This window comes from Stegodyphus dumicola, chromosome 9 (genome assembly GCF_044657685.1).
Source record: "Stegodyphus dumicola isolate Sdum_Otavi_A_Nest chromosome 9, ASM4465768v1".
Taxonomy (NCBI): domain Eukaryota; kingdom Metazoa; phylum Arthropoda; class Arachnida; order Araneae; family Eresidae; genus Stegodyphus; species Stegodyphus dumicola.
This window is the reverse complement of record NC_140776.1, coordinates 48,845,660-48,865,517: the sequence shown is the minus strand read 5'-3', so window position 1 is coordinate 48,865,517 and position 19,858 is coordinate 48,845,660. Positions and strand designations below refer to the sequence as shown.

Genomic DNA, 19,858 nt, shown 5'->3' with positions numbered 1-19,858 from the left:
AGCATTTGTAAGAAGAAGCCACCTTGTCTCGATCTTCTTCGACATTGAAAAAGCTTATGATAAGGCATGGAGATACGGTATACTCCGGGATCTTCACGAGAGTGGCTTGCGCGGCAACCTACCAATTTTCATTCAAAATTTTTTGAACACTAGAACTTTTCAAGTAAGAATTGGCTCTGTTTTTTCGGATGTTTTTGAACAGGAAGAGGGTGTGCCTCAAGGCTGTGTGCTCAGTGTAACCCTGTTTAGTTTAAAAATAAATTCTGTACTAAAAGAACTTCCTCCCACCATCTTGGGATCTCTATATGTTGATGATCTGCAGATTAGCTGTCGAGGAGCAGACATGAGATATGTAGAGAGGCAACTGCAGATGGCTCTGATTAAGATCCAAGAATGGTCAGACAAACAGGGATTTACATTTTCGAAACAGAAAACTGTCTGCGTGCACTTTTGTAGGAAGCGAGGTCTCCATCCTGAACCTGAGTTATACTTGAATGGTACAATTATTCCAGTTGCGCCTGAAGTAAAATTTTTAGGAGTGACGTTCGACCGAAAATTGACTTTCCTTTCTCATGTTTTAAACCTGAGAAAGAAGTGTCTAAAAACACTAAATATTTTAAAAGTGTTGGCGAACACCTCCTGGGGTGCAGAGCGTTGCTCCATGCTTCGCATTTACAGAGCGCTTATCCGCTCTAAACTGGACTATGGCTCAGTTGTTTATGGATCCGCTCGGTCATCTGTTTTGTTAAAACTGGATCCTGTTCACCATCAAGGTCTGCGGATTTGTTCAGGAGCTTTCAGGACTTCTCCTGTGCAGAGCCTATATGTTGACTGTAACGAACCATCACTTTATCTGAGGCGTGAGCAATTGTCCCTTTTGCAATATTTTAATACTCTATCTCAACCTGAACATCCCAATAAGCTGTGCTTACTTGATAATGAGTGTAACACATTATTTGAAACACGTCCATCCTGTGTTCCTACTTTCCCTTTAAGAGTTCGCCCTGTCATTGAGGAACTCTCCCTCTCTGATATGCACCCCCAAGCAGTACAGAATTTTGAAATTCCACCTTGGGAAAATTCACGGATCCAGCTTCTTGATGTTTTTAAACATCACGTAAAGGCGAGCACTAACGAGATCGTTTACAGACAAATTTTCGCTGAGCACAGGCACAAATATAGCAGTTATTATCCGATATACACAGATGGATCAAAGTCAAATGATCATGTGGGGATGGCTTTTGTATTTGAAAATTACATAGAGGGCAGATGCCTGCACCATGCTTTCTCTGTCCTAACATCTGAACTAACTGCAATATATTATGCTCTTTTGTACATCTCAAAGCTCTGCCACAAAAAGTTCATAGTTTACACAGACTCGTATAGTGCTCTTAAATCCTTGGAAGCTTTTCCCAACGCTCAGAATCCTGTGGTAGTGGATGTTCTCAAAATTCATAGAAATTTAATGATACGAGGATATGAAATCCTGTACTGCTGGGTTCCCGGGCATACGGGAATAAAGGGAAACGAGCTTGCAGACATCGCGGCAAAATCTGCTGTCGAACTGTCCAGTCGCCTTATCCCTTTTAGAGACATCTGCTGTGTCATCAAGGGAAAGATACGAAAAAAATGGCAGCAAATTTGGGATGTTCAGCATCACAACAAGTTGAGAAACATCAAACCTAGAATTGAGCATTGGGATTTTGCTGGAAATCGTAAAGAGGACGCTCTTTTGACTCGACTCAGAATTGGTCATACCAGAGTTACACATAGCTATCTTCTTAAAGCTGAAAATGAGCCTGTTTGTTTTAATTGTAATGTTTGTTTATCTGTTCGTCATATTTTAATTGAGTGTCCATGTTTTAATAGTCTTCGCCAGAAATATTTTAATAGCTGTGACTTACCTCTCGACCGTTTAATCGGAAGAGAGGTCAATTCTAATTTATTTTATTATTTAAAAGAGATTGGGTTTTATTACCAAATGTAATTTGTTTTGAAGACTGTGTCTTGAATGTTAATATGTGCTTTTAACTTGTTTTTATATGACTTCATCCTCTGGATTTGGTACATTTATCTACTTGTTTTTATTTATTGAATTTTAATGTCATCAATTGTAATCATCTCATCTTTTGTTTGGCGCGTCATAATCATCTCTGGTTTTTGCGCCATAATCACTCACTCACTCACTCATAAGAATCAAATATTAAATAAATATAAAAAGTTTTAAATTAAAAAAATACTAAATTTTATTTCTTCTCAGTGACTTGCTCTTTTTCTTAAGGCATTCTGCAAGTATATTAAAAAGCATTCAACTTTTCGAAACAACTTAATAATCCAATTCAATCCATTTCATCAGTATTTGGTCAGAGCCTTTATCAGTCTTTAGAGGTTAAGAATTTTGAAGGTATGAGATGAAAGGAAAGGCTGGTTAGTCTTTAGGTGACATCCACAGACATCATTGGATAAATTCCTGAATCTTCAAATAATTCGACTAAGAAATTGTGAGATTCTTCATTTATGATGACATGATGTTCTATAACGTAATTTTAATTTATAAAACCATATAGTTAAAAACCAATCGCTCTTCACTTTAATCTGCAATGATATCATTTTTGTCTTTTCCATTAGCACAAGCTCAATTGATGGTATTTGCTGGTGTACACGTCCAAGTGTTTTCTCTTTGAAACCAAATTCCTTGAAGTATTCCGAAAGTATATTCAAAAGCACCCAACTTTTCAAAGCACCTTGGTATTTCTGACAGCCAAATTCTGCTTTAAATTTTTGCTTACTTTTCTTCTTTCCTTCTACATTTATTTTCAGTGCTCACACAAGAAAATTAAGATTTTTCAATTGTTACACTGTTCAAAGGATAAATATTTTAAAGAAAGATTTTTTGCTAAATGACTAAGAAATAAAACAGTGCAGCAGTGTTTATTCTGTACCACTGATTATTATATCTGCTGCAAACAATCTAAATCATATCAAAGATCATGTTCTTTATGCAACCTATAACACAAGAGAAAATTAGCTACTTAAAACATTCTTTCTAAGAGAATTAATGTAAAAATTTATATTTATGCACATTTTTTTTAAAGCTGGGACATGACCCAAACTGTCGAAGTCCTGTTTCCTTTAAAACATTGGAAAAATAAACATCAAACAAACTTTCTCAGTTTTAGACAATTCAGTTTAAATTCAGTTAAAGGAAAGTAGCAGACGACAACACGGCGAATGTAAAAATGTACTTTTACAAATATTTAAAAAAAAGAAGGGAAAAAAAAATTTTTTTTAATGTTTAAAATTTGAATAATATCATCTATAATTTAAAAAAATAGCTTTTCATATAGTATTAATAAATGTTTATTACGCATCATTGAAGGAAAAAATTTCATATAATTAATTCTCCGTAAAAATTTATTTGAAATTTGAGGTTAAAAATAGCTGTGGCAATTCACTGTAACAAAAATTCATAAACCACATTTGGTGTTATTATCGCTCAAAAAAAGAGCCATGATGGTAAAAATTTTATAGTTTATAATTCGAAATTTTTTAAAAAAATTTATAAAAATTATTTTAAAATAGAAATTTTAAAATTAAAACACAAAAAATGGGTAAATTTTATTTGGAATGAACCTAAATTTCGAAATGTGAAAGGAAAAATAAAAAAATTTAATAAAAAAGAGAGATACTAATAAATATATGTCAAATTCAATTAACATTGAAGAGCTAAAATTTTGAGAGCTAATTTTTTAAAAACTACTCATACGATTTTTACATAACTTGGCAGTCTGGCATAATTTGAGTCGTAGAAGCAAAATATGGAAAAAAATTGATATGTTATTTTAGAAAAAGTCCGATTTTGTGTCAAAATACCTATTTTAGGACAGTACTATATGTAAATCAAATATATATCCTAAGTCGCGCTTTCAAGACATGAAAAACACAATTTAATTTTGTCAATCAGGAGATATGCACTGTCCCAATTTTTTTTTTTTTTTTTTTTTTTTTTTTTTTTTTGTGTGTGTATAATGTACTTTTAATAATTTGATTGGTATATTGTTAAAAAAAATCAAAATGAAAGCAAACTTCTTAAAACCTTTAACTGAATAACATCATCTTGCTTTCCATGTAATTTTTCTAGAATTCCAATTGCTTATGCATTCACTTATTTCTTTTCAAGTAGTAACCTCATTAAGTCATTTTGAACATGCACTGTATTATTTTTCTTTATAGCAAAATTGTTTAGTTTCCAATATCTGTTCACTTTACATATTTCATCAAGGTACAAAACATTGCAAAAATATGGATTCTGTTATTCTTTTCTCTCTAAGAGTATTCTGCAATGTGCAGCACTTCAGGATAATGTGTTCTTTAGAATGAAATCTTATTCTCTTTTTGGAATTGTTGTCCCTTATCAAATTCTTTAGTATTAAGCATGCATTTTAATAATTTAAATTAAATATTACAAATCAGAGCTCATAATTTATCTTGACATTGCAATTAGCAAAGGCAAAGAAGGGCGTGTGATTTATTTTCTTCTTATATTACGAATCTGGGGATTTCAGCTATATATATATTTTTTTAACTTCCAGTGCTTTTTCTATTTGCATACATTTTTTTTTTCTAAGATTAAAAACATTTAAAGTGTTTCTAAGAAGAAAATTTTAAATAAAAAGCAACTGTAATCAATGCTTATTCAGAATTTTAATTAACAGAGATTGCTTTTGCTAACATATAAAGCATACCAAAAACATCTGTAAATATAGTTTTTGCTACAAATGATAAAAATTTTAGTTTCTGATTTTGCATGTAACCAAAATTGAATTGACAGCTGTTTTAAAACTCAGAATTAGGTGTTAGCAAATAAAATACTTCTTGCTTTCTCTAGATTTAAATTTGAATTTAACAAAAAGTTCTTAACAGCCAGTAATAATCTTTGCTCTAAAAATTATTTTATTAGTCCCAAGAATTTGTATTATCAAGGTTTTACTGTATACAGTTGCTTCATAATTAGTTTTTAAATTTTTTTGTAGTTACTATTTTAATGTATATTTATCATATATTTTTTATTTATTTTTAATATTAAGACTTGTTACTGTGAAGACCATGTAAAAAGGAAAGGATTCAAGTATGAACGAAATCAGCCCATTCCATGTCCGAAATGCAACTATGATACGCAACAAACTAAAGATCTTAGCATGTCTAGTAAGTATATTTTTAAGTCATTAATTATGAAATTATCTTTGATGCCATCATTTGATTCACATGTCTAGTTCCTTGGGCTAGACATGTGAAGCAAATTAAAAACCACACTGTGGAAACAAAAGGACTTGAAAGAGTTACGATGTGTTTTGTTGTGTGATATATATTGTGTGCAAAAATAAAGAGAATGGAAGATTATGCATGTACATGTGACTTACATTTGCTTATACTACTGTAAATTAGGCTAAGATGAAATATTCACTGCATAAAGTGTTTATTGTTATTATTGTGTTCATTCATATGTAGTTATGTACTGAAATGGCAATATTTGCAGTAGATTGCATAAGAATTTCTAAGCAACTCCATCAGTAAACACTTGATGGTGTGATTACATAAACAGTCATTAAAAAACTGCATAGCAATCATATGTGTAAACACTGTATGAGCCAACCTGTTACTATGATAACAAATATGAATTAGGAAAACGTGTGCATCTCCAAAGAAATATTTACAATGAACTGTTAAAAATGAATTTTAGTCAGACATCTATGAGATGAAAGTTGAAAGATGGTGATTTTTCACACATTTCAGACTGGGCAACATTTGATAACTGCAGACAAGAAAGCCGAATTTGGGTATTTAATTTTGATGCTAGTGGTATAGTATGATGTCTAACTTTCCTTATTTGTTTTACCACCAAAATCTATATTCATTGCAATGGATTTATTAATTGATCTGCAATGACTTTTCATGATCTTTAAAGGCTAGATATCATTATATCTTTCATAATCAGCATATAACATGGTATACCTAGAAATGCCACTGTGTTGCAATTTTAGTGTGCATAAGGATGGAAATCCTGTTACTGTGAATTAAAAAGCAGCAGAAAGAAAAACCATTTTTAGGAGTTTAAGATCCTAGAGAAACATGACATTTTGTGTGCATTCGTTTAAGCAAAGGGTTCTCAATCTTTTTTGCTTGTGAATCCCCATATAAGCATTTATAGTATTCTGAAATGAATTTTTTTGGAGGGTAGGATACCAAAATCTAATAATTAAACAATTTCTAATTAGTAATTTCTAAATGAAGTATTTATTTCTATGTTACTAAAAGGTAATAAATTAACAATTTCAATACAGTGTTGAAAATTTTAATTGATAAAACTGAAGCATATTTTTACTTACAGAAATAGTTAAAAAATTAAATATACTCTTTCACAGTATATACAGATTTATTACTAAGCCTACTAAAGTTGATCCTATTAAATAGGTGGGTCTACTAATGAGGTACTTGTGGCTGATTTTCATATTGTTATGTTTTTCCTTTTCTGACACCAGTTGTTGCATTATTTCTTCGTTCACGTTCGTACGGGGTTCGTGGATTTGGAGTGAATAACGACTACACTTGATGAAGTATCGAAACACACTTTATTTAGCCAATGTTAATCAGGACAGCTCCAATAACACTTTTTACAGTCGTCGGAGGTCTACTATAAACACATTGGAACAATCAGTGACATAGCCTTCACACTGTCAGGCAATAACGGTGGACAGCTTCATTGCAAAGCACCTGAGTACAGCTCCCAACACTGCTTGGTTGTTCTCGGAACTCCACGTATTCTCAAGACTCTCCACGCGATGCACTTGACGATACACAAGAGTATAGCTCTCGACTCAGCACAGTCTAAGACAAAACTCGACGATGCACTCGACGACCACCTCGGCGCTGGACTTCGAGACACTTGCTCAATGACTGACTATCAGCTTGCTAGACGAGGCACACACACTAACTGACTGCGGACCAGCAGAGTTTATATAGCTTTTGGCTTGTGTTCAGAAACATTCTAGGTTAAACCGGTAAGGATTCGTTCTAGAAGGTTCTCCAACCGTCCGTGGTATATAACCAATTTTGTCCCCAAGTGGACGATTTCTCACCAAATGTGGCAACCCTGCCCTCCTTTGCCATTTTATGGCAACCCTAAAACTGCTTTGCGGGGAAGCCATCTTACCGCGCCTGTACATTTCGTAACAATATTAACATGTTAATATCTGGCCTAAATTCTGTGAGAATAATCTTAATATTTTCTATTTGTACAATTATTTTCAACTTTAAGCATCAAAAGTTGAATGTTAGTGGATTGAAAATAATTAGTATTTTTTATTTTATTAAACAGTGGGGGTTCAGATGCACCATTGCTCACCTTAGGAGTCACTACTACTTGTAGGTACTTACGAAAACATCATTCACTAGAGCAATAACGTTCAAAAACACAAATAATAAATTTTATCAAACGATGCCAGTTAATCAGTATAGAACGAAACAAATACTACTGACTGTCTGACTGTTTCTGGATTAGTTGATGCTTAAATAATGATTTAAAAAAAAAAAAAAAAAAAAAAAAAAGTATTTTTTAATTATGAATTTATGGACTTTTCTATGACATCAGTTTATTTTATTATTATTATTATTTTATTAGTAATATTTTACCATGAACTCCATAGTTCATATTATAGATGCCTGAATACTTTTCCTGAAGGGGGGCGGTGACCTCGGCTGGGAAATGCTGGTTTAAGCAGTTTAGAGCTACTTGCCACATTGACAGGGAACTCATGATATGTTTTCTGGCCCACCAGCGGCCGAGTGGTAAAGTCGCTGAACACTGGTAGTTCGGTCCGAGGTTTGAATCCCATGAATGGGTTGGCTGCATGGGCGTTTTTCATGGTTTTCTCCATGTGTAACGTGTATATGAGCCAGTTTCCCGTAGAAAGTCCTCTACAAAAGCATTCCTCCCCTTAGGCAGATAGCCCTCGAGGCTTTGCCATAATCACACGCACACACGTGATATGGTTTCATGCAAATTAGTGATTTGATAATTTTCTCAGGAACTGCTTTTTCATATCCTTCCCACTCTCCTGATTTTACACCTATGCTAAAGAACTGAGAATGCTATGTTTCAGAACTTACCAGCAAGCCTTTAGAAACTATAGGAAAGGATTGTAACATTTCTTCATTGTAACAAGGGGAAAGAAGCAATCTTTCTCAAGGTCATGTCTTAGAATGTACAAATAGTATCTAAAGGGCCGTTCCTGCTGGGGTTTATCTGAGCTAACAAGCACAACTAATGTAGTCAACCCATCTTCAAAACCACTCTTTTCCTATAGGGCAGCAAGTTGAAAAATCTGAACTGCAGGCACAGGTTTAGTATTACTTTTTTTGACATATGCTGTGTACAATGTATATGGAATTGTACAAAAAGGAATAACTCTTTAAGTCACATCAAAATGGTTTAAAAAACTGTTTTGAAGTAAGAGGTAAATTTTATTTGTACAAGAATATGGAGCAGAGAAAATTAATTCATTACATAAAAATAACTTGTTAAAACTAATTAGTTGTATGGCCATGAAATTCATATTGCTCCCCTAATATGGTGAACGTTTTTGTGAAACTGATACTTCCTGTGGTGCTTTATTTAGTGGCAAAATATTGCAATACAATTAAAGAATATTCCTCATGTGTTAAATGAGGCTATATTTTTTAAGACCAAATACCAGTAAGATATGAAACACCAGTAAAATACTAGGTACAGTAAGAGCCCAGAAATCCACTCAGCTTGGGAACAGAGGTTGTGCGGATTTTAGGATTTTGCAGATTTCAGGACAGAAAAGACTTAACTTGGAGATGGAGGTAGAAGAGGGCTTAAACATCCCGAGGAACCTACTTCCACGTAAAACCAAAATGCAGCATAGGAAAGACAAAAATAATAATAATGGCCACCCTCGTTTCATGGAATTGTCGCGGTTTCCATCAACATCTTGATAACATCAAAGACTTGATCAATTTGCATCATCCTGTGGTTTTGGCATTACAGGAAACTCTACTGAAACCAGGAAAGCAAACTAAACTTCGAAGGTTCGCAATTTTTAGAAAAGACAATATTGTAGGTGAACGTGCCAGTGGAGGTGTAAGTCTCCTTGCCTCACTAGACTACCCAAGCAATTCACTTCCTTTAATTACAAGCCTTCAAGCTGTTGCCATCCAAATAAGTTTAAGGACCCTGGTTTCAGTTTGTTCTGTTTATTTGCCTCCAAATGTCCACATTGATCAAAGGGATTTGGATAGTCTAATAGAGCAAAGAGCAACTGCCTGAACCTTTTGTCATAATAGGCGACTTTAACGGCCATAGTTTGCTTTGGGGGAACAAGGATACTAATCCTCGAGGTAGACAAATCGAGATAATGATTGAAGATCATTCTCTTTGTCTCCTAAACAATGGAAAAGTTACCTACTTCCATGAGCCTACAAAGACTTTTCACGCTCTTGACCTTCCCATCTGTTCACCATCTCTTTTGCACTTTTGACGTAGGGAATGATCTCCATAATAGTGATCATTTTCCTCTTTTAGTTTCTATCGCACGAGAATGTGCAAACCCCATGTCAAGATCTCGATTTATACTTGAGAAGGCAGACTGGCAGCTCTTCTCATCTCTCGCAGAGCTCACAGAAGGGATGGTGGAAGGTGTGGAAATCGATGATGCAGTGAAAGCCGTTACTGATAAAATAATGCAGGCAGCTAAAACCTCTATACCAATGACATCAGAAATGATACGAAAATATTCAAAGCCATGGTACTCAGAGACTCAGAGAGAACTCCCGTATCTTTAAACTCTAGTAACTCAGAGCCTCATAATAAAGATTTCACTATGCTTGAGCTAAAGAGAGCCCTGCTTCAGACTCATAGGTCCAGTCGGGGTCCAGATGGTGTCAGCTATGGAAATGCTGAAGCATCTTTCCTCTACTGCATTGGTTGCTCTTCTCTCTCTCTACAATCGAGTGTGGAAGGAGCACTGTTTTCCCAGTTTGTGGAAAAAAACTGTTGTCATTCCCATAGCTAAACCAGGCAAAGACCTGAAGAATCCCTCTAATTATTGGCCTATCACATTAACTAGTTGCATCTGTAAGCTGTTTGAAAAAATGGTAAATTGTCGCTTAGTCTACTACCTTGAGGAAAACAATGTAATCTCACCATACCAGCGTGGTTTCCGTAAAGGTAGATCTACGACTGACAATATTCTCATGTTGGAGACCTCCATTCGTAAAGCTTTTGTCAGGAGAAATCACCTTGTGTCTGTGTTCTTTGACATGGAGAAAGCTTATGACAAGACCTGGAGGTATGGCATTTCACAAGAACTTCACTCTTGTGGCTTGCGTGGCAATTTACCGATTTTCATACAAAATTTTTTGAGCGCTAGGACTTTTCAGGTGAGGATTGGCTCTGTTTTCGAACAAGAAGAGGGTGTACCTCAAGGCTGCGTTCTAAGTGTTACTTTATTTAGTTTAAAAATAAATACTATTTTAAAGGAACTCCCCCCTACTGTGTCAGGGTCATTATATGTGGATGACCTCCAAATAAGTTGTCGAGAGACAGTTACAGATTGCTCTTAGCAGGATTGAGAAATGTTCAGAAAAACACGGGTATATCTTTTCAAAGCAAAAGACTGTCTGCATGCACTTTTGACAAAAGCAAAATATGCATCTCGAGACGGAGCTTCACTTTCAAGATTCTTTGATTTCTGTCGTACCAGAAGTCAAGTTTTTAGAAGTGAAAGTGATGTTTGACCGAAAGTTGACCTTCATTCGCCATATCCTTTACTTGAGGAAGAAGTTTTTCAAAACACTGAATATTTTAAAAGTCTTGGCGAACACCTCCTGGGGTGCCGAGCGGGAATCAATGCTTCACATTTATAGAGCTCTTGTACGCTCTAGACTGGACTATGGCTCAGCACGGGCTTCCACTTTACGGAAGCTAGATCCTGTGCACCACCAGGCCTTGCGGATTTGTTCTGGAGCCTTCAGAACATCTCCAGTTCAAAGCCTTTATGTTGACTGTTATGAACCACCACTCCAGCTAAGACGCGAGCAGTTGTCCCTTCATTATTATTTCACTATCTGATCACAACTGAACCATCCTTGTAAAAATTCTGCTTGATGACAGTGACCTCTTATTTGAAGCACAACCCTCCTGTATTCCTACCTTCTCTTTACGAGTTCGTTCATTAATTGAGAAATATTCCATGTCCGACTTAAACATCCAGCCAGTGAAGCATTTTGAAATACCACCTTGGGAAAATGTACAAATCTTGATATTTTCGTCCATTTGGTTAACAAAAGTACTAATGAGATCATATATCTATAACTGTCATATATCATATAACTTTTCTCAATAGATAAATTTACATTAATTATAGTCCTGTATATACAGATGGGTGGGTCGAAAGCAATCGGTCATGTTGGAATGTCATTCGTGATTGAAAATCATATGGTGGGAAAACGACTTAATCTTAATTGCTCAGTCCTGACATCTGAACTGACTGCAATTTATCATGCCCTTTTATCTATATCTAGACGTTACCGGAGAAGGTTTATTATCGACTCTGACTCATTCAGTGTTCTGAAGGCTTTAGAAACATTCTCTGACACACAGAATCTGCTTATAGTTGAAATTTTAAAGTTGAATAAAATCCCAAGTAATCGTGGATTTGAAATTCTTTACTGCTGGATTCCTGGACACGTAGGAATAAAAGGTAATGAGTTGGCAGGTATCACAGCCAAAGCTGCTGTCGAGGAATCTAGTCAACTCATTCCTCTCAGAGATATCAGCCAAACCATCAAGCAGAAAATTTTAGATAAATGGCAAGAAATTTGAGATGCACAATTAAATAATAAGCTAAGAAGTGTGAAGCCTAGAGTGCAACTTTGGGAAAGTACTCGAAACCAAAGGGAAGAAGTACTCTTGACTCGTATTCGAATCGGCCACTCCAGAATCACGCACAATTATCTTCTCAAAGCAGAGAGTGAGCCAATTTATCCCTACTGTGATAGCATTTTATCTGTTTGTCATTTTTTAAGAGTGTCTGAATTTTAACAGACTAAGACTAAAGCATTTTAACAAGTGTGACTTGCCTCTTGACCGTTAATCGGAAAAGAGGCCAATAATAATTCATTTCTACACCTGAAAGAAACAGGTTTATATTATTTAATTTAATTTAGCTTTCATTATAGTGTAATTTTAATGTGTTTCATCGCTTGTTACATATCATTTGCTGAGTTTTAATACCTACTCCTTTTAATGTTCACCATTTTATTATTTCATGTAGATTTTATGATTTAGCTAATTGTTGTTTTACAAAGTTTATCCATCTTTTTATAAACTACCATGTGTTTGGCGCATATAACCTTTCTGGTTATGCGCCATTAACTCAATTACCACCACTACCACCACCACCACCACAGGACAGAAAAGATAAATCATAATATTCAGACTAAAACTGCAAAATAAATAAAGCATATTAGATACATTAAATTAAATTATTGCAATAACTTATTATATGCATTAAATTATTATTAGATATATAAATTGATTATATATTATTCATTTTATTATATGTACACAGCATCGAGGTTTGCCGATTTCGCCTCGTGCAAAGATTTCTGGTGTTAGAATCACTGTAGCTGTAAAATTTCAACGGCTTTTCTTTATTTTTCCGTATATTGTACACAATCGTATTGCAATTCCATACGATTCTGCTTAAACCGATGAGTAGCACCTGTCTCCATCTTTTGCAGAATTTTCACTTTTTGCATTACTGTCAATGCAACGTGTTTACGTTTTTCAACATTGCAAGCAGTAAAATCATAAGTGCGTTTCTTATCTGTAATTGTGTTAAAAAGGGCTGAAATTAAAAATATTCTTAATTTATCCACAAAATATCCAGATTAAAAAAAAAAGCAGCACTAAATAATCTCGTGAAATAACAAAGCTCAGACAATACAACAACGTGAATCGTGAACTTGAAGAAGAGTTGAGTGAAACATCTGCTTTTTTACCTCGATGCAGATTAGAAGGAAAAAACTTTTATCAATAATTCAGTATTTCCGTTATGATACATTATTATTCGGTAATTATGACATCATCATTCGGTAAGTAATTTTTTCTTCGATATTTCGTACTTAATGTTGCGGTTTCCGGAACCTATAAACTGAATGTTTCAATTTTGAGAGGCAACGCGGATTTTCGGTATTTAACTGTATTGGTTTCAAATATTTTTGTTACCAAAATCACCTGGCGTAATGTCAGTAAAGTTAAGAAGCCTAGAAAGTTTAATGCTATGACTAATTAGTCTGTAGTTAAGTGCTGTTGTAATGTCCCCCTCCCCCACCTTGCACAGAAATTCTCTGACTATTACATCCTGTTTAACATTTTGAGCACTGAAATGAATATTTCACTCAAAAAAATGTTCACCATATAAAGCAGTGTCCACTTTATTGATCAAAAAGTAAGCGTAGAAAACATTGTTTATGTGTAACAAATTAAATTTTCTGCTCTCTATACTGTATCTTAGTTCTATAAAACTAGAGGATGCTTTGAGTAGAGAATTTGTTTTATGTTTCTTCCCTGGATTTTAATTTATTTCCTCTTATTTTAATATGGGAATTTTTTCTTCAGATATTACTATTTGAAATCAATTCTTTGTTGTTTTGATCATTTACTGTTGTTCTTGCATTTAATTTTAAATCATTGTTAATTATCATGACTATCTAAATCATATTTTTGTGTGCAGATTAAATTGGTATTAATGTATTTACCTAAAGCTGTACTGTAATGTTGAATGCAAAGTTTCATAAATTAACATTGGTCAAAAATGTATTTTTTTGACTTTTTTTATTATTTCTACAGCTCGTAAACATGACTATGGCCGACAAACTGCTGGTGGTGGAGAGAATGGATATAGTGATGAAGAAGGTGCCTCTGGTTATTCAGGTAACTATTATAATTCTTATTATGACCAAAGAGTTTTGTTTAAAATAATAATATCTATAAGTGCAAAAGCACCCTTAATTTTTTTTGTTGAAGTAAAGATACACAAAATTAAATAGCTCTAGATTATAAAAATGATTATTTTAATGCTTCTTAGTGCATACAAATTAGACATTCAAAAGTGTGTTAAATTAGTTTCTATCTGCTGACTTTTCTTCCTTTGAGTTCTTTACTTATTTATTTTCATAGCACGTATATCTATAGCATGCATCGCTTACTATTAATTCAGTTGAAATTTTGCATAAGGCATGGACATTTGTTGATTATCGTGTCTTTGCGGCACGGGTGCGCTTAAAATCTCTCAAGCCAAAAGTCTTCATAAGGGAATGGTGGTTGGAAAAGAGAAGTAAGAGATTCTAGAATTCCATACTGTAAGGGCTGCATAATTGAAAATTTTGATTTGAATTTTCGCTGAAATTTGGGTTGAAACTAAAGGCTCTCTTTTGTTTTGACATGTTTCATTTAGCTGTTCATGCTATGAAATAGATCTTCGAATTTAATGTTGGCGAAATATATTATTGCTCTTTTATCAATGTTATAGAAACCCCTGAAGCTGTTATTTTATTTCTATGCCTCCACCAATTTTGTTCTTTGATAATTATGAGAAATGAAATGTTGACTATAACAGTGGCAAATGATTTTTATCCTTTTCCAGTTGAAATACTGCTTACAACAGAAGAAAAAAATGCAGATATTGACCATTCATAATTGCAGCCTTTTTTAATGTTTATTTATCAAAAAAAATTATGCTGTGGAGATAGGGTGTTTCTGAAGGCATTGTAAATGCTATGCCAAATTTAGACTTGATAAGGTCCTAAAGTATTTGAGGTATGAGACCCTTTGTAAGTCCAAATAATATATATTAGTGCCAAATATGATTTTCGGATACCTAGAGGAATTTTTAGGGGGCCCCCAAAAAAGCGGGAGCCCTAAGCTATAGCTTGTGTAGCTTATATGTAAATCCTGCACTGTGTAAATGTAATATAAACAACCTTGTATCAGATTTATCGCATACCATTTTAATAGTCTCTAAATAGATCTCAAGTTTAAAAAATCAGTAGCAAGGGGAATAATTATAAATAAACATTCTAGAAACTTAACTGTTTGCTAAGCTGACATTTTCCAAATGGTTAAAGTCACAAAACACTGATAGTTTACGTAATATCTGACTTTTGAACAGGCTGATTGCATGAAGTTTTCATAGATGTTCTACTGTGCAGTGTAAACTCAGTTTGTATAAATCCTCCACTATTGTATTTACATCTTTCTTTACAAGGAAGGCCCATCAATCACGTACTTTGGATTAGTTAAAAAAAAAATGAAGCCTGTACATTCTTCCCCCCCCCAAAAAAAGCCCTATATCAGGTAAAATTAGCTGCTAAATACATATAGATGATTCGAAAAAAATTATTAAACTAGAAGCTTCAACAGCCAAAGACAAGCTTTCTGATTAAATCTGGCATCATTTTTAAATTTCAGAGATTTGCCAGAATAATGCTAAATTGCCAAGTAGTGTTACATATAGAGGATGATCATAAAAAAACTTTCCCAATATGAACCTTCAGTGGCTTATCCACTCAACTAATCAAAATGAAATTTTAGATATTGTTATTTGAAGGTATGTGCTTGACATTGTAATGATTTAAAACAATAAAGATTATAAACATTAGATAGATAAACAATTATGATTATGGAGAAAAATAGTATTGTGGAAAATTTTCGAAATTTTTGAATGGAAACACCCGCTTTTGTTCATCGGATTGTAAAACCACAAATGGCATTGGAACAATAAAGATATGATGAAAATTACTGATGTAAAACATTTGCAAAGATGAGCATTGTAAAGAACCATTGACAACACAAGAGAGGAGAGAGAAGAAAATTTATTGGAATTGCAAGTTTTCAACATGCTTATCTTTGTAGATCATAACACATTGCATGCAGGAGATTGTTGACAGTAATGATGAACATAATATCACAGGAGCTATATAACTTCACATTTTATGGCATCTTTCAAACCTGACAAATCTTGTGACTTTGATGTGTACACCTTAGATTTCAGATAACTGCAGAACCAAAAATCCATCGGAGTGTAGTTGGGGGGGGGGGTAGGGATACATTGGCCTCGAAAGTGCAAAGTTCAAGATGACTGTATGTCCAAAGTGATGTTGAGTTGCCAAACACATATGGTGATGTGTGGAGGTGTACCATCTTGCATCCATGCAGTGTGAGCTAATGGCATTTCGCTGCTGCAATTCTGGAATTGTGTAATTCTGCAACATTGTTGTATACCAAGCACTTGTGATGGAGCAGTTTCATACCTGGTAAGTGACCTCTTCAAAGAGGTATGGGCTGAGAATGAATGTGCTTATGATGCCGCACCATACAGCCAAATTAACTTCGTGAAAGGCACTGGTGCCAAATTGTGAGGATTTTCATCAACTTGTGAGGATTCATCGAATTTGCTTGTTAAAAGAGATATATGCTCCCATGGACTTAACATTGTACCAACCAGGTATTCTCAATTTCCTTGTTAAATCCGTGTTCTCATTAAATCAGGGCTTGTTATAAGCAAATTACATTGTATTTACATAGAAATATATGGTTGCTGCAAATGATTTGCATTTGGTACACAAACTGCAATGTTCATAATTCTCATTGCAATAACTGTATTCATTTTGGTGCATGTAACTGATGTAAAGTATATTATTTTGATCATTTCTTCATTGTATCTTATTTATACACATTTAATCCATTGATTATCACATGAAACATATATTGTTTTCGTGGCAAGAATCTGCAATATGAAGCATTTTCTTACAAAAAGATGATTTTCAGAACTTCACTTAATTCTGTCACATTCTGCAAATATGAAATTTCCTTTTTTGCTATTAATTCTTATTAATTTACACTGATAGAGAAATAAAAATTGTGCACAAACACTGGCTTAAATAAATGTTGCTTACCGTAACTCAGAAAAAATAAACCGATTGAACTCGTATATGAATAAATGCATGCAAATTGAGCAGTTGCCTTCAGCAGTTGCAAAATTAAGCAGTTCTTTCTTCCGAAATATGTATGTGTAACTAGAATATGAGCCAAGTTCATTTATGATCATCAAAAGAGTAAGGTTTTATGCATACCTATTCGTATAGCATTTTACGTTTTGATTCCAAGAAGCAGTCATTCGTATAGCATTTTATGTTTTGACTGCAAGACACAGTCATTTGGAGAGATTAAAAAAAAAATTAAAAATTCTCATTCAGATATCATTGCTGTATTATCATATTTTTAATTGCTTATCTACAGCATTCTAACAGCTAATTTTTATATGATTATATGTTTTAAATGAGGAGATTAAAAAATGAGATTTCCATCTCCTCTAAAAATATTCAGAATTCTGAGTTGTTGGATCTTCCTTGGTAGATAAATGGCCCTAGCATACCTTGCCATAATTAAATAACCTAATACAATAAATAAAAACTAGAATAGATGTATTCCTTTATCCTTTATCATTCAGAATAAAAAACGTGGCTTGAAACTGAAAAACATTGTACATGAAAACTCATTCAGTTTGAATGAAAACTTGATTACTTGCCTCATGAAATATAATTCTTGAAATCTGTGCAGAAACAAAATGATCAACACATTTGTAATATTGTTATCAAATGATGAGAGAGAGCTGAAAAGCTATTTGAAATAGCTATATAATTTTTTTAAATTTATGTTTTAATTTCTTTGGTAATAAAGAATGAATATGTCAGTTCTGTTAATAAAATAATTCTCAGTATTGCCAAAGTTATTTGCATGTATACAGAATAGGATACATTTTTGAGAGAGAACTGAAAGCAGCATGTAGTGTATTCACTTCTTCTAAATGTATCCGAATAAAATGCTGAGTGGGAGAATTAAAAATAATAGACATTTCGTTTTGTATAGAACCCATCTCTAATTGCAGAAGGGATTGGCTGATTTTGCAGTCTTGCAAAGTTATTTGTTTTTCTTTCAATTTTATGTAGTAACACTGTTGTATGTACATGTTCCCAAAAATTGCAGAAAGTATCCTTAATGTAATCTAACATTCAATTCGTGTTGATGAACAAATACTTTATTATCTTAAATAAAACCATGTTTTATCCTGCTCAAAACATCTCATCTACATATTTATTTTTCAGGAGGGTATTATGGCAATGATTATAATGATGATATAGATGATGATGATAGTTCTACAGATGATAATGAAGAGGATGATGATGGAGATGATGAAGAAGAGGAAGATTCTGACGAAAAAGAGAATATTTAAGCATTTATTAATGAAATGTAGTAAATTAACTAACAAAAATTTTATCATGTGTGTTTAAAATAAATTCATTATTTATTTTGTGAGCAAAAATATTTTTAGATATATTTGCTTTCACATGCAATATTTTTTCATGATAATGGCTATCTTACAAAATAAAATATGTAACTTCTATTTAATATGGCTGGGAAATATGTACTTGAAAAGAGAGTGAGACTAGCATAATGTATGGAAAGAATAAATAATGTTATAATGCTTAAAATTAGGCAAAACTGAATCTCATATTGATGTTAATATTTTAAAAAGCGCTATGAAAATTGAGACAATCAGATGTGGTGTCTTTATTTTTTGAAGAACAATATTCTAAAGTTTAATTGGGCCTAATTTTAAAATTGGCATGTTTTCTTAATATGCAATAATAATATATTTATTAATAATAATCACAAACATTAAACTTCTAATATGCAATAATCACAAACAGTTGAACAATGAACACTCCACTTATGAAGATATACCTTATTAACAGACAGTTCCTGAAACATAGACACTCGAAATAGAAGACCGATGTACTCCCACTTAATGGATATTTCCCAATAATGAACAAAGCCCTTAGTCCTAGTGAGTGTCTATGAATAGAAGATTTGACAGTGTTTTCCATGATTATATATCTACTGTTCAACCTACTTACAGAAACATTCATAATTAAAAGTTTTGTGAGTTCAGTATTAGAAGGGTTCTTGTATATATATATATAATCAAATCTTGTATATATTATAATTTCTTTATAATATAATATATATAATAAAGAAATCATAAGTAGGAATATAAACTATTTGATATTATTAGCTGTTCAGTTTACCTAATGAAATTACCATCATGTGCACATACCCACTGATTCAATATCTATAATATCCTAAAGTATTTTTTATAAATTAAAAAAAAAAAAAACTAAGTGTTTATAAATTGCCTTGCATGCATAAAGCAAGAACAAGCCCTTTTATGATGAAATACAGCAATTTTAATTCGTCCAGTATGTCTTCCTGCTTAAAAAGACGTGTGTACGAGTTATTCTGTAGACATTTTCATTGCTTATACAATCCTTTGATGAGAAAGCATGTTTTTTAATGTTAATTATTATTTATAATTATGACATCCTTTGAAACTGTGTACAATATAATGTATAGTATAATACAGTATTTTTCATGATTTTAATTTCTAATCTTTTTGGAGTATTAAAATATTATTCCTTCCTTTCAAGCATGCTATGCTTTTTATTATAATTTTATTTACTGTTTGAAATATCTGACTGTGTAATTATATAATTACAATTTCACTTTTTTAATGTTTGTTACATGAATATGTTATATAGCATTTAGTACTGTTCTTGGTTTCATTTAACCATAGGAAATTTTGAACATTTGGATGTGTGGACACAAAGGTACACTGTGCAAAAAAAAGGGGGGACAGTTCAATATCTCCCG

At 33.1% G+C, this 19,858-nt stretch overlaps 1 protein-coding gene across 1 annotated transcript in view; it reads left to right on the top strand.

Annotated features, from left to right (window-relative positions):
* The window catches only part of Noa36 (zinc finger protein 330 homolog Noa36), a 70,781-nt gene extending 52,311 nt beyond the window's left edge, over positions 1-18,470 (top strand). Inside the window, exons 9-11 of the mRNA XM_035357596.2 lie at positions 5,088-5,205; positions 13,937-14,020; positions 18,253-18,470. Coding sequence (XP_035213487.1) covers positions 5,088-5,205; positions 13,937-14,020; positions 18,253-18,380 — 330 coding nt within the window. The 3' untranslated portion in view covers positions 18,381-18,470. The remainder of the gene's footprint in view (positions 1-5,087; positions 5,206-13,936; positions 14,021-18,252) is intronic.
* The last annotated feature ends 1,388 nt before the right edge of the window (positions 18,471-19,858 follow it).